This window comes from Pogona vitticeps, chromosome 1 (assembly GCF_051106095.1).
Source record: "Pogona vitticeps strain Pit_001003342236 chromosome 1, PviZW2.1, whole genome shotgun sequence".
Classification (NCBI taxonomy): Eukaryota; Metazoa; Chordata; class Lepidosauria; order Squamata; family Agamidae; genus Pogona; species Pogona vitticeps.
In genome coordinates this window covers 15860232-15872791 of record NC_135783.1, presented here as the reverse complement: position 1 = coordinate 15872791, position 12560 = coordinate 15860232, and the positions used below count along the sequence as shown (strand labels likewise).

At 41.8% G+C, this 12560-nt stretch overlaps 1 protein-coding gene across 1 annotated transcript in view; it reads right to left on the bottom strand.

The window, feature by feature from the left end:
* Window positions 1–12560, bottom strand: part of FSHR (follicle stimulating hormone receptor) — a 124001-nt gene that overhangs the window by 17852 nt on the left and 93589 nt on the right. Inside the window, exons 7-8 of the mRNA XM_020811536.3 lie at window positions 6955–7023; window positions 3830–3904 (exon numbers count right to left, since the gene is read on the bottom strand). Coding sequence (XP_020667195.3) covers window positions 3830–3904; window positions 6955–7023 — 144 coding nt within the window. The remainder of the gene's footprint in view (window positions 1–3829; window positions 3905–6954; window positions 7024–12560) is intronic.

Sequence of the window (12560 nt, the reverse complement as noted above, 5' to 3'; positions counted from 1 at the left end):
GAAGATAATATGCAAAGGCCAGCAAGAGGTGGGCCTTTGAGGGAGAAGCAGGGAAAAGCAATGCATGGGGAGGAACATTTACCCCAGAGGTAAAATGTTCAGTAAACTGAGCTGGATAAGAAAGGGGAAAAAAAGGAAATTGTAGAACAGTGATTCCCAGCCTTCGTTTACCCAGGTGTCCTTGGACTACAAATTCCAGAAGCCTTCACCACCAACATTGCCAGCCAGGGCTTCCGGGATTTGCACTTCAAGAACATCAGAGTCACCCAAGTTTGGGAACCACTGTTCTAGATCAGTGGTTCTTAACCTTTGTTACTCGGATGTTTTTGAACTGCAACTCCCAGAAACCCCAGTCAGGACAGCTGGTAGTGAAGGCTTCTGGGGGTTGCAGTCCAAAACTCCTGAGTAACCCAAGGTTAAGAACCAGTGTTCTAGAACATGACAATGACACAAGTCTCTCACTCATTGGCTGTAGTCCTCAAGGCTTTATTGGAGGGTTCAGCGGGTCATTCGGTTTCTTCCTCAGTGACAGCAGCCTAGTCTCTGCTGTTTCAATCTCTTCAGTTCACATTGCTTGAGATCTTTGGGTAAACCTCTTTTAACCCTATGAATGCTGGGAGGGACATCATTGATCCATGGGGGTACGCTTTGCCTTGTGGGCAAACAGTGGCTTTTTGATGTGCCCTGTAGTCACCCCAAAAGCTTAAAATCATCATTATCAACAACACCACCTCCTGATTTGGTTCCCTGTTGCACATTGGTCCGAACACCATAAATATCCCTACTTTGTATACATCGGGGTGGGCACATCGGGGGGGGGTTGTGAGGAAGAAAAGTGAAGAAAGAAAACAACAAACAAATTTCCCACGATACCAATCCCTCGTTTCTATGATAGATGTGAATAACCAACTCAAATAAATGCATAAATAATGCTGAGAGATGTTCTCTGGGGGAAAAAAAAACACATTTTCCCCATCTTTGTCACTGGAAGAAAGAGGTGCTTGTTTGCTTGCTCACTCGCTTGTTTTACACAGGCATTATTGAAATATGCCATTTTGCATACTCCCATCAACCAGACTTTGTACAGTTCAGTAAGATAAGCAATCGAGCAATCTTCTCATTATGTTACCAGACTTTTAGGTTTTATCCCACATTCACATGTAGCAGCACTTGCCTCATCCAGAGTTCGGTGTTTCCGTGGAAGCAAAAGGACCCCCAGTTCTCACAGTATTGCCAACCTTAGCTAAATCACCACTTTTCTGCACCTGTTTTCTCTGTTCCTGATAATGTTTATGGGCTCCATTCCCTCTCACACAGGACATCAACTCTGCTTTATCCGTGATTTTCATATTTAGATCCTGCAGCTTCTTTGTAGTAGAACAAGCAATAAACATTTCTTTGAGGTGTTGGGGGTGGGGGTGAACCCACATCGTTTCTGTGGTGAAAAGTTAACAGGATGTCTTTGTAAATGGGAGCCAAAACACAATCACATTCTGATAGTTTATCAAATTGATTTCACTGCAGTTCAGATTCCTCCGGTAGTTCAAATTCAAAGACTGAGTTATTTTTTATGAGAATTATTCTGTTCTATTACACCATTCTGCAGATGGTAAATTGCCTTTCTTTTATCCTGGCCAAGATCATGAAAGAGAGTTCCTTTCGGCATCTGTCACCAGAGTATACACCCAAAAGTATTTTCACTTACAGAAATGATTGACCTGTAATAACGTCTTTGCTTGACAAGAAACAGAATCGCCTGAATCAATTCTGTTTCCACACTTCTTTTCTTCTCTTTCTTTTTCTTTCTTTCTTCGCCTTTTCTTCTTTTTGTAACAGAGAGAGTTATTAATCAAACAGTACAGTAGGTTCCTCATGGAGAAAGGCAGAGAGTTCCGGAAAGACATCTACTTCTGCTTCATTGACTATGCAAAAGCCTTTGACTGTGTGGACCACAACAAACTATGGCAAGTCCTCAAAGAAATGGGAGTGCCTGACCACCTTATCTATCTCCTGAGAAATCTATATGTGGGACAGGAAGCAACAGTTAGAACTGGAAATGGAACAACTGATTGGTTCAAAATTGGGAAAGGAGTACAACAAGGCTGTATATTGTCCCCCAGCTTATTTAACTTATATGCAGAATACATCATGCGAAATGCCGGACTGGATGAATCCCAAGCCAGAATTAAGATTGCCGGAAGAAATATCAACAACCTCAAATATGCAGATGATACCACTCTGATGGCAGAAAGTGAGGAGGAATTAAAGAACCTCTTAATGAGGGTGAAAGAAGAGAGCGCAAAAAATTGTCTGAAGCTGAATATCAAAAAAACTAAGATCATGGCCATTGGTCCCATCACCTCTGGCAAAGAGAAGGGGAAGATATGGAGGCAGTGACAGATTTTACTTTCTTGGGCTCCATGATCACTGCAGATGGTGACAGCAGCCATGAAATTAGAAGATGTCTGCTTCTTGGCAGGAAAGCGATGACAAACCTCGACAGCATCTTAAAAAGCAGAGACATCACCTTGCCGACAAAGGTCCACGTAGTCAAAGCTATGGTTTTTCCAGTAGCGATATATGGAAGTGAGAGTTTGATCATAAAGAAGGCTGACTGCTGAAGAATTTATGCATTTTGCAGGAAATCAACCCTGAGTGCTCACTGGGAGGACAGATCCTGAAGCTGAGGCTCCAATACTTTGGCCATCTCATGAGAAGAGAAGACTCCCTGGAAAAGACCCTGATGCTGGGAAAATGTGAAGGCAAGAGGAGAAGGGGACAACAGAGGACGAGATGGTTGGACAGTTTCATCGAAGCTACCAACATGAATTTGACCCAACTCTGGGAGGCAGTGGAAGACAGAAGGGCCTGGCGTGCTCTGGTCTATGAGGTCGCAAAGAGTCGGACATGACTTAATGACTAAACAACAACAACAACAACAGTAGCTTCCTGACTGTTTCTGTCTTCTTTCTCCTTGGTCTGGAATTTAGGTGATGATTAGCAAAGCTGAGTAATTGATATTCATCCAGAGGGAGGTAGAAACTTCATTTTCATACATTTCGGAGCCATACCTGGTCTCATGTGGCAAGAGAATACACAACATGAGCTCACTCTGTCAGAGTGTTGGTCTGGGATTTGGGAAGTACAGGTTCAAATCTCCACTTGGCCATGAAACTCAACTCCCTGAGTGACCTTGAAACAATCACTCACCTACCTCAAAAGGTTGTTATGAAGATATGGTGAGGAATAGAATAACACATATTCCTCTGAGTTTTTTGAAGTCAAGGTGGACAAGAAATAGCTAGGAGGTAGCCAGAATTCTGTGAAGTTGCTTTTCCTTGAATTTTAATTTCCAGAATTCCCCAGTCAGCATAAACAGGAACTATGCTGACTAGGGGAATCTGGGACTTATAGTCCAACCCTGCCACCCCTGACTCTGACCAGCTCAAGAGGTGGCTCTGCCTCTGATCTCTGATCCTCCTGCAATTCTTTCTTCAAGAGCCCAGGGTCAGCTGGAGTAGGAATTTCTTTTTGCCAGGAGACTCGGTTTCATCTTAACTCAGTATCTTCACAGGAGGATTTCACCTGCAAATGAGTAAACTGTGCTGGGCTCTTTAGAGACAGAGAGTAATTATACACGTGAATAAAATCTGGATGTGGGAGGCAAGCATGCTGACAAAATGTAGCAGCTTCCAACCATTCATTCATCCATTCCCTGCTTAAACCTTTGAGAAACTTTTTGCATGTGGAGATGCATGACTGTCTAATGAGAGCACTGATCTAAGAAAGCCATGCAGCAGGCAAACAACTAATGAGAACCATTACTTACAAAAAGCCTGGCCCACTGGCTCCTTTGAAAACATCGTTGGGCAACTTTTCCAGATGGTAATTACCACTTAGGTTTCTGTAAGGAAAAATTCATCAAGCAATCAGTCAGTCAATAAAATGAGCTTTGAAAACCTATTACTGGATTGATTTATCTATCTATCTATCTGTCTGTCTGTCTGTCTGTCTGTCTGTCTGTCTGTCTGTCTGTCTGTCTGTCATCCATCATGATTTTAAAAAGTACTTGCAGATTGAGTCATGGGAATAAGCATTAGGGGTGTTTCCTAGGCAGAATCCTAGGGGTTGAGTTGAAAAAACACAAATCTGTCCATGTCTAACTGCCCAGGCTCCATCATGCCATGGCCCATGGCAGTCCTGAGCAAAAGCCCTTGCTGTCATTGTTGCTGCCACTCGCTCTGCTCTGGCGTCCCCATCCACCTTGCTCACCTGAACCTGCCTGGAGCACGGCCCACCTGGCAACAGGAAGCCGTGCTATCCAGAGAAAACCAAGGGGTGTGTGGAACGGATGCCCCTCCACTTGGGGCTCCTGCTCACAGGGATGGGGAAGGTGATAGCCAGCAAGAGACTGCTGCTGGGGGCCTCTGAGGAAGGAAAGGCCAGGCACAGGAGGTTCCCTTCATGTGCAAATGGCACTTTGTTCTTTTATCCCAGGTTGATCCATTGTGGGGAGCCCCCCATAGAGGTATGCAAATTCAACTCCCAGAATTCTGCCTGGTGATTTTTTTTTTTGAGTATTCTGGGAGTTGCAGTCCAGTTCTGGTAGACGATGCCTTGGAATGTAAGTGGGTTGGAGAACGAAAACACAAGAGATTACCCTTAAAGAGAATTCCAGTGGTTTTGAGGTTTAGCTGTAGTGCTGAGGTTAGATTTTAGGTTATGAACCCATTGAGAATTCACTGACTCTCCCTTTTCTCTTCCTGACTATTAGAATGTGTTACTTCTGCTTCTCTCTTGGCATCATGGCTTGCCCAAAATGGAGACAGAGAGTATTATACACATGAATAAAATCTGGATGTGAGAGACATGCATGCCGATGAAATGTAGCAGTTTCCAACCATTCATTCATCCATTCCCTGCTTTCAGAAAGCCTTATACTTGCAGCAATAAAAGAAAAAGAAAACACATGCAAGAGATTTATAGGGATATTTGTTCTTTGTCTGTTAAAGAAAACTGTATGCAACCAGTGGGAATCTCAAGACATCACTTGTAACTTTTCATGTGACAAAATTGGCAATGTAAAATGGTGATTTTTTAAGGTACACTTCTATAACAAAATGTGACTCTAGGGAGCTAAAATACCCTGTCTTGGTGCATGTGGTTTAAAGATACAGTGGTGCCTTGCATTACGAGGTTAATTCGTTCCAGCGAAATCACTGTAGAACAAAAACATTGTAAAGTGATTTAAAAAAGCCCATAGAAACGCATTAAAACCCGATTAATGTGTTCCTATGGGCTTGAAACTCACTGTCCAGCGGAGATCCTCCATAGTGCGACCATTTTCGCTGCCCGTGCAGTGAGGAATCCGTCCCAGAAAACAGCGGCCGGCCATTTTTTTACCCGGTGGCCATTTTGAAACCACTGATCAGCTGTGTGAAAATCTTCGTTTTGTGATAATCAGTTAGCGAAGCAGGCAACCGATCATCGCAAAGTGAAAAACCCCCACAGGAAACATCGTTTTGCAATGCTTCTGCGATTGCAAAAACTTCTTCGTTACGCGATTTCATCATTAAACGAAGCGCTCGTCTTGTGAGGCACCACTGTAATGGCCAAAATCATGCTGTGTAGTTATTGCTGTGTAATTTGATGTTGCACAACCAGTTGCAAAATTCACTCCAAGGCAGAAACCATACCCAGCAAGTAGTTCCACAGATGCAGTGTTGCAATTAGTTGCACAGTCAATTACACAGTTCATTGTGTCTGGATGCTACTCACTGCAAACTTCCACTGGCATAACTTTATGCTATGCTAAGTGCAATGTTTTTATCTTTAGCTGATTCTGCCAAAATTAGACTTCTACCAGTGTTTTAATCTGTTTTAATATGGGACTCAAATTAGTGGGTTCAAACTACAAGAAAGGGGTTTTCAGTGGAATATTAGGAAAAAAATTCTAGATAGCAAGGGCTGTTCAACAAGGGAACGGACTATCTCAGAATATGGCGGGGTTTCCTTCATTGGAGGTTTTTAAACCAAAGTTGGATGACAGATATGCAGTCCACCACTGGGAATGTGTTTGAAGTCTTAACCAGCTATGTAGAACCAAAATAGGACTAACAGAACCAAACACTGGAGGTTTCTAAATAAAGTTTGGATGGCTATCTGTCAGGGATGTTAGGGTTGTGGAGTTTCTGCTTTGATCCTTGGTGTCATTTCCCACTGTATGGTTCTACAATTCTATGATATGTAAGTATTTGAGGCAGGGGAATAATAATAATTACTAAATGAAACAAAAAACGTACAGTGGTGCCTCGTAAGATGATGTCAATTCACTCAGCGAAAAACGTCGTCTTGTGAAAACATCATCTTGCGAAATGCGGTTCCCCACAGGAATGCATTGAAATCTAATTAATGCGTTCCAATGGAAGAAAAAATCGTTGTCTTGCAAAATGCGGTTTCCCATAGAAATGCATTGGAATCTAATTAATGTGTTCCTATGGGCAAAAAAAGTCAGAACAAAGTCAAATCAAAAAACTTTATAAATATCATAGAAAAACATTCGTTTTGTGAAAAGCGTCCACTAAAAAATCATCTTGCAAGTCACGGACCCAAACATCATCTTGCAAAAATCGTCCATAGGAAAAACCATCTTGTGAAGTGCAACAGCGATCGCTAAAACCAATCATCTTGCAGATTAATTGTCCCGCGAGGCAATCGTCTTGCGAGGCGCTACTGTATATATGTAGATTAAGAGAGGCACACAAAACTGAATGGTTCTATGGTAAATTCAGAAAATAGTGATGGCTAGGACAGACATTGCTTGAAAAGCAGTGGACTGGGCTTAATGATCCTTCCACTTAGCATTAATTGAAAGGAATGTCTTTGGTACAGTAAATATTTTGCATGCAACATCCCCCAGACTGCCAGAATAGGAAATTAGAAATAAATACATACAGTTCAGATAAGACAGTCCCATTGAAGGCATGGTTTTCAATCTCTCGAATTCCATTTTTATTCAGTCTTCTGCAATAAAGAAACAACCACTGTTAGAGCCATCATTGTTTTTCAAAAATATCTTTACACGTTCTTTAACACAAGATCCCATTTTAAAAACATATTTGCCAATAAAGAACTCTCTAAAATAAACCTCTCTTTGTGACACCCTCACTGACACTAATTCATCAAATCACATTTTCCCATTAGCTGTAGGAAGATTTTGCCGTAAAATGAGACCACAGTGAAACTCTAACAACAATAATTAGGCAGTAGAAATTCGTTGACTGGATGTTCTACTTTCCTTGTAAGGAATTCAGAGTGGTGTAGCCAGAGGTAGTGGTCCAAGGTCATTTGACGGGCCTCCTGGAAAACTGGGGGTTCAAAACTGAATTTCTATGGTCAAAATTCAATAGCATAAGACCTATACTAGGAACAATAGTGCTAACAGAACATTTCCATTTATAGTACTGCAATTCCTTTACAATAAGATCTGGTCCTTTAAAAAGGCACAGTGTTGGTATGTGTTAATGCTGTAGGTTGCACGTTTCTCCTTACCCCAAAGTAGAATAAGCTTGTGTGTGTGTGTTTTATGGAAGAGGTTAGATCACATTTTCACTATTTCCTTATTTACAAATAAGCAAGCAGAGCGTCTTGGACTCCAGTCACCCTGGCTGGGGCTTCCAAGACTGAAAGCCTCTAACATTTGGAGGGCTGAATAATGTTAACCGGTGAGTCCAGTTTGTGTTTTGAATCCACTCTAGGTTTTAGTCTGCACTTGACCAGCACCATCCAAGGTGATAAGCCCCACCCCCAAAACAGGTTCAGGACCTTGGATAATTTCTGCAAAGTACATAACAAAACTTGGAGCGGACTCACAGCACCTCTGAAATTGGACTTGCTAGCCATCTTTGGAGCCAATGATTGAAAATACTTATATTATACCACTTCAGGTCCTTGGAGAGATGCTCTGGATTCCCTTTGGAGCGCACCCTCTCTCTGTCCATTTGTTTCTTCCAAACCACAAGCTGTTTCATATGCACACATGAAGTTATTTCATTTGCCCCCCCCTTTAGTTCAGTGTGCCTTTGAGTTATACTTTCTGCCTTATTCAAACAGAAACTGGTAGTATTGAAGTCACTTGAAAGTATTCTAATTTCTGAACTCAGTTTTTTTTTTTAAGGATTTCCAGTTGTGGACTTTGTTGTAATGAGTAAGTGTTGCATCAAGTTGATGGGTAAAATCAGTTTGCCTTAAAGACCCATCAAGGAGAAGTATTTAAGCTTTGGCAAATGTTTCTCACAGTTGAATTTCCCAAAGGAAATCTGATCATGCTGGAAATTTTAAAAAAACTAAAATAAAATCCAACAATAGTAACAAAGAACTCTAAATATTTTGCTAAATCCTACATTTGTGAGTTTCTGCACTTTAATTACTGCACTTTAGTAGTTTTTTTGTCACACCCTTCATTTCTCACTCCATTCGCTCTGTCATTTTAACATCTAAGCTCCTAAGGTAAAGACCTGCTGTTTTTGATGAAGACCCTGGTCAGTGTTGATGTGGGTCTAGAGCTCCACCTGCTAAAACTACCATTGTAATCTGATGAGGTGCCAGTTGAGTGTGACCGAGAACATGACCTGCACTTTGTCAGATCATCGCTGTGGCTTCTGCAGTTGAGTTCCATGCACATCAACCCTGAAGAGGATACTAGCCTGTGTGGTTTGCAAAGTATCATGAACAGGGGTGACATATGAAGATGGTTAAACTCCATATTAATAAACTGTCCTTTCAGTGATGCCCCCCTATGGAAGCCTAAGTTTTTGCACCATAAAGTTACCATCTGAGGTTTTGTATGATAAAGATGTAGGCCCTATCAGTTTTCTTGCAACACAATGGAAGAGCTGTGGGACTACAATTCCCAGAGCCCTGTAATCCACATGGGAACTGGTCATAAAGGTAGGGGAATTCTGGGAGCTGTAGACCAAAAAAAGCAACATTTTCAACCTCTGGCTAACTTACCATGTTTGGATGTTGTACTGCCCCCCCCCAAATAAATAAATAAAAAAAAAAGAAAGAAAGCAAGCAAGAAAAAGAGTAACAATGGTCTTCGGGATCCTGTGTGTGTGATCTCAAAGGTTGCCAAGAAATTTCCCACACTAGGGATATTGATGGTTAATGTGCTTTCCCCACTCATTCTGGCTTAATCTGAAATCACTGTCCATTCTATTCATAGCTCTGACCACATAATTTGCCCTGCGCTCCCCTCCTATTGTGACTCAGCAAAGCTCATCCTTCTCTTAACTCAACATGGCAGGCTTGAGTGATGGGTTGACAATGAATCATTTAATTAAACTGTCAGAAATCCTCCACACTTGCCCTCTAATCCAGAGCAAAAGCTGTCCAGTGGAGCAATACGCTTATCTAAGGTCCAAAAGGGTGTGCTAAGGTTGACGTGGAAATCAATTATGGTCATGGTTGGGAAGATTACCCTTTTGACCACAAAAGGCACAAGCCCTGTGGTGTCACGTCTTCCATGACTGTCAGAGCTGATCAGGGCTTACCAGGAAACCTTCCGTAATTCTTTTGGGAGGCGATAAACCCAATAGGAATCATCTCAAAACCAGGCTCCAAAACATGGGTGTATTCAAGAAGACAGCAGAGAGGCACAGAAGAGGGAACTAATCTGGATGTGGAATTCCCTAGGCCTTAGCCACCAGTCTTGAGGGAAGATTCAGAAGTCATTCAACAGCTAACAACCTCTTGGCAGGAGTTTCCAGATAAGGCCAACATATCGTTCATCCATAGTTCCTGATTAACACGGACAAAACGGGATAAATGGGATGCCAAGTGTTCTTTCCCAGGCCATGTTCTTGTTTAACATCCATATAAATGATTTGGACAGAAGGATAAAGGGAATGCATCTGGAAATGAGAGCAAATTGAATAGGGTAGGTAGAAGGCAACAACTGGGTTCAAAATGATGCAATACAGGGACAGAATGGAAAAACTGGGCCAAAGCTAATGAAATGAATTTAACAGTTTAAGAAGAATTCAGTAGTGGAAGAAGGATATTGACAAGCTCGTACATGTTCAACAGAAGGCAATGGAGATGGTGAGAGGCAAGGAGACCAAGTCCTATGAAAGGTTGAAGGATATGGTATGTTTACTGCAAAGAAGAGACAATTAAGAGATGACATGACAGCCCTCTGAAAGCTTATCAAATAGAAAATGGAGCAAATGTTGGTTCAACAGCAACAAAAAAGGGATTTCAGCTAAAGATTAGAAAAGCCTTCCTTGTTGCATATGCTAATCAATGTTAAAGGACAAGCCCCTCCCTTTGTATGTGTGGCAAGTACTACAAGCTGTGATCCTGTGTTTCTGAGCTGCAAAACATTAAACTGCTATTCACTGAATTGTAGTTCTAAAACTCCTCAGTCCATCATAGTGTTTTCCTCATGAACCTATCATCTGCTTTCCACATGACATCTCTCTTCGAAGCATGCTGGTATTGCATAAAGGCTAAAGAGACTCAGCTACAAAGGCCAAAGCCCTCAGTTCAAATTTTACCTCTACAATGAACTCACTAGGACAGTGGTCCCCAAATATTCTTGGACTAAAACTCCCAAAATCCTTCACTACTAGCTCTGCTGGGAATTGCAGTCCAAGAACATCTGGGGATCCAAGGTTGGGAACCATTGCAATAGGAGGTGTTAGAAAAGTTTGCATCTGTCTCTCTTTTTCTTTCCCCCTGCCTAATTCCAACCATCTGTCCAATACTTGGCTTTTACTTTCTACTTAACCTTTCTTTCATATTCTCCATCTTGATTAATACTAATATTGTCAATGTAAATTGTTGTTTTAATTGCTTTTATGAATAATTTATTGTGAGCCACCCTGAGTGGAAGGACGAGATAAAAATCAATCAATCAATCAATCAATCAATCAATCAATCAATCAATCAATCAATCAATCAATCAATCAATCAATCAATCAATCAATCAATCAATCAATCAATCAATCAGTAACATGGGGTAATGATATTTACTGAATTGTTGCAAGGATTACAACTGGATAATACATAGCAAACTAGTTGTCTTTCTGGTGCCGCAGAGTCCTTGTTTCTCCCAGCAGCAACTAGGAACAAAAGTCCTGCATTTTCCGTAGATTTGCCACTGGGAGGTGCAATGTTGGCATTCCTTCCTTCCTTCCTTCCTTCCTTCCTTCCTTCCTTCCTTCCTTCCTTCCTTCCTTCCTTCCTTCCTTCCTTCCTTCCTTCCTTCCTTCCTTCCTTCCTTCCTTCCTTCCTTCCTTGCCATCCCAGTATTGCACACACAGTATTCTGGGCCATTTACAAGCAGCCAAAACCAATACAGAAATAAAATCAACAGTAAATTAAAACAAAAATGCAGGTAGCGTTAGACCAGATGGCGCCAGAAACAACTTCCCCACAAAAAGCACATTTAAAACTGTGCTGCTCTCTTTGCATGTTCATTTATTTACACAACAACAACAGGCCAGCAGAAAACCTGAAGTGGGCTTATATCTACTTCCCGTTTTGCCTTTTTTTTTGCAGCCGTCACAGCTCCTAGTGGGTTCTTTGTGTTGACAATTGGTGCGTGCTCCTATTTGGTTTTAGGACATCATTTCTACCTTTCCCATCCTTACACTGCTCATTTTACGTAACTCAGTGGCAGCACATCCCAATTGACAGAAGTCCATTCTCTGACTCTATGCAACCTTTCCATGTTGTCCATTGACAAACCCCAATGATATCCCCTCTCATGTACATGTACCTTCAACCACTAATATATGATTTGGGCAGCTTGAGACAGCAGCTATGGAGGATTATCAACTGTACACACAGGGTACATATCAGACTGGGTTGCCCTATGAGATTAGCACTCCCTGATATGTCTGTCATGAGACCAACCAATTATGAAGGAGGAAATGGTGGCAGTTGTAACTTGTTTCAACTTTTAAATTAGTAAAACTGATTTAAAAGTTCCCAACCTTGGGTAACCCAGATGTTCTTGGACTGGAATTCCCAGAAGCCTTTGCCACCAGCTGTGCTTCCTAGGGTTTCTTGGAGTTGCAGTCCGGGTATGCTTGGGTCATCCTTGGTTGGAAGCCAGGAGTTAAATAATAACTGTTTGCTTATGCACAAAAATAAAAAAATATCTGAATAAACAATACCTTTAAAAGTCCCATGTGCTCATTTTCTGCTCCCAGACTGCATGAACCCAAAGTGGGTAAAGATACCAAAAGAATACAGCCCAGATGTGGACTGAGAGACATCATATCAGTTTAACTTTACAGGGTTTGGGGACCCTGAGCCCTGTTTTATTATAAAAGCAGCCTTCTGAGAAGGGTTCCAAGGGCAGAACATGCCGATTTTCCTTGATTTTTTCCCCAACAGAGGAGGCTTTTGAGAGCAGGCGCGAGGGTGACAGCCACATCCTTGGGGCTGCATATGGCAAGTAGCACGTGTTTTATTAACCTGTAGTTTACACGGGAAAGCATGTGCAACTTATACCATCACCACAGTAATAACCATGAAAGAAAAGCATC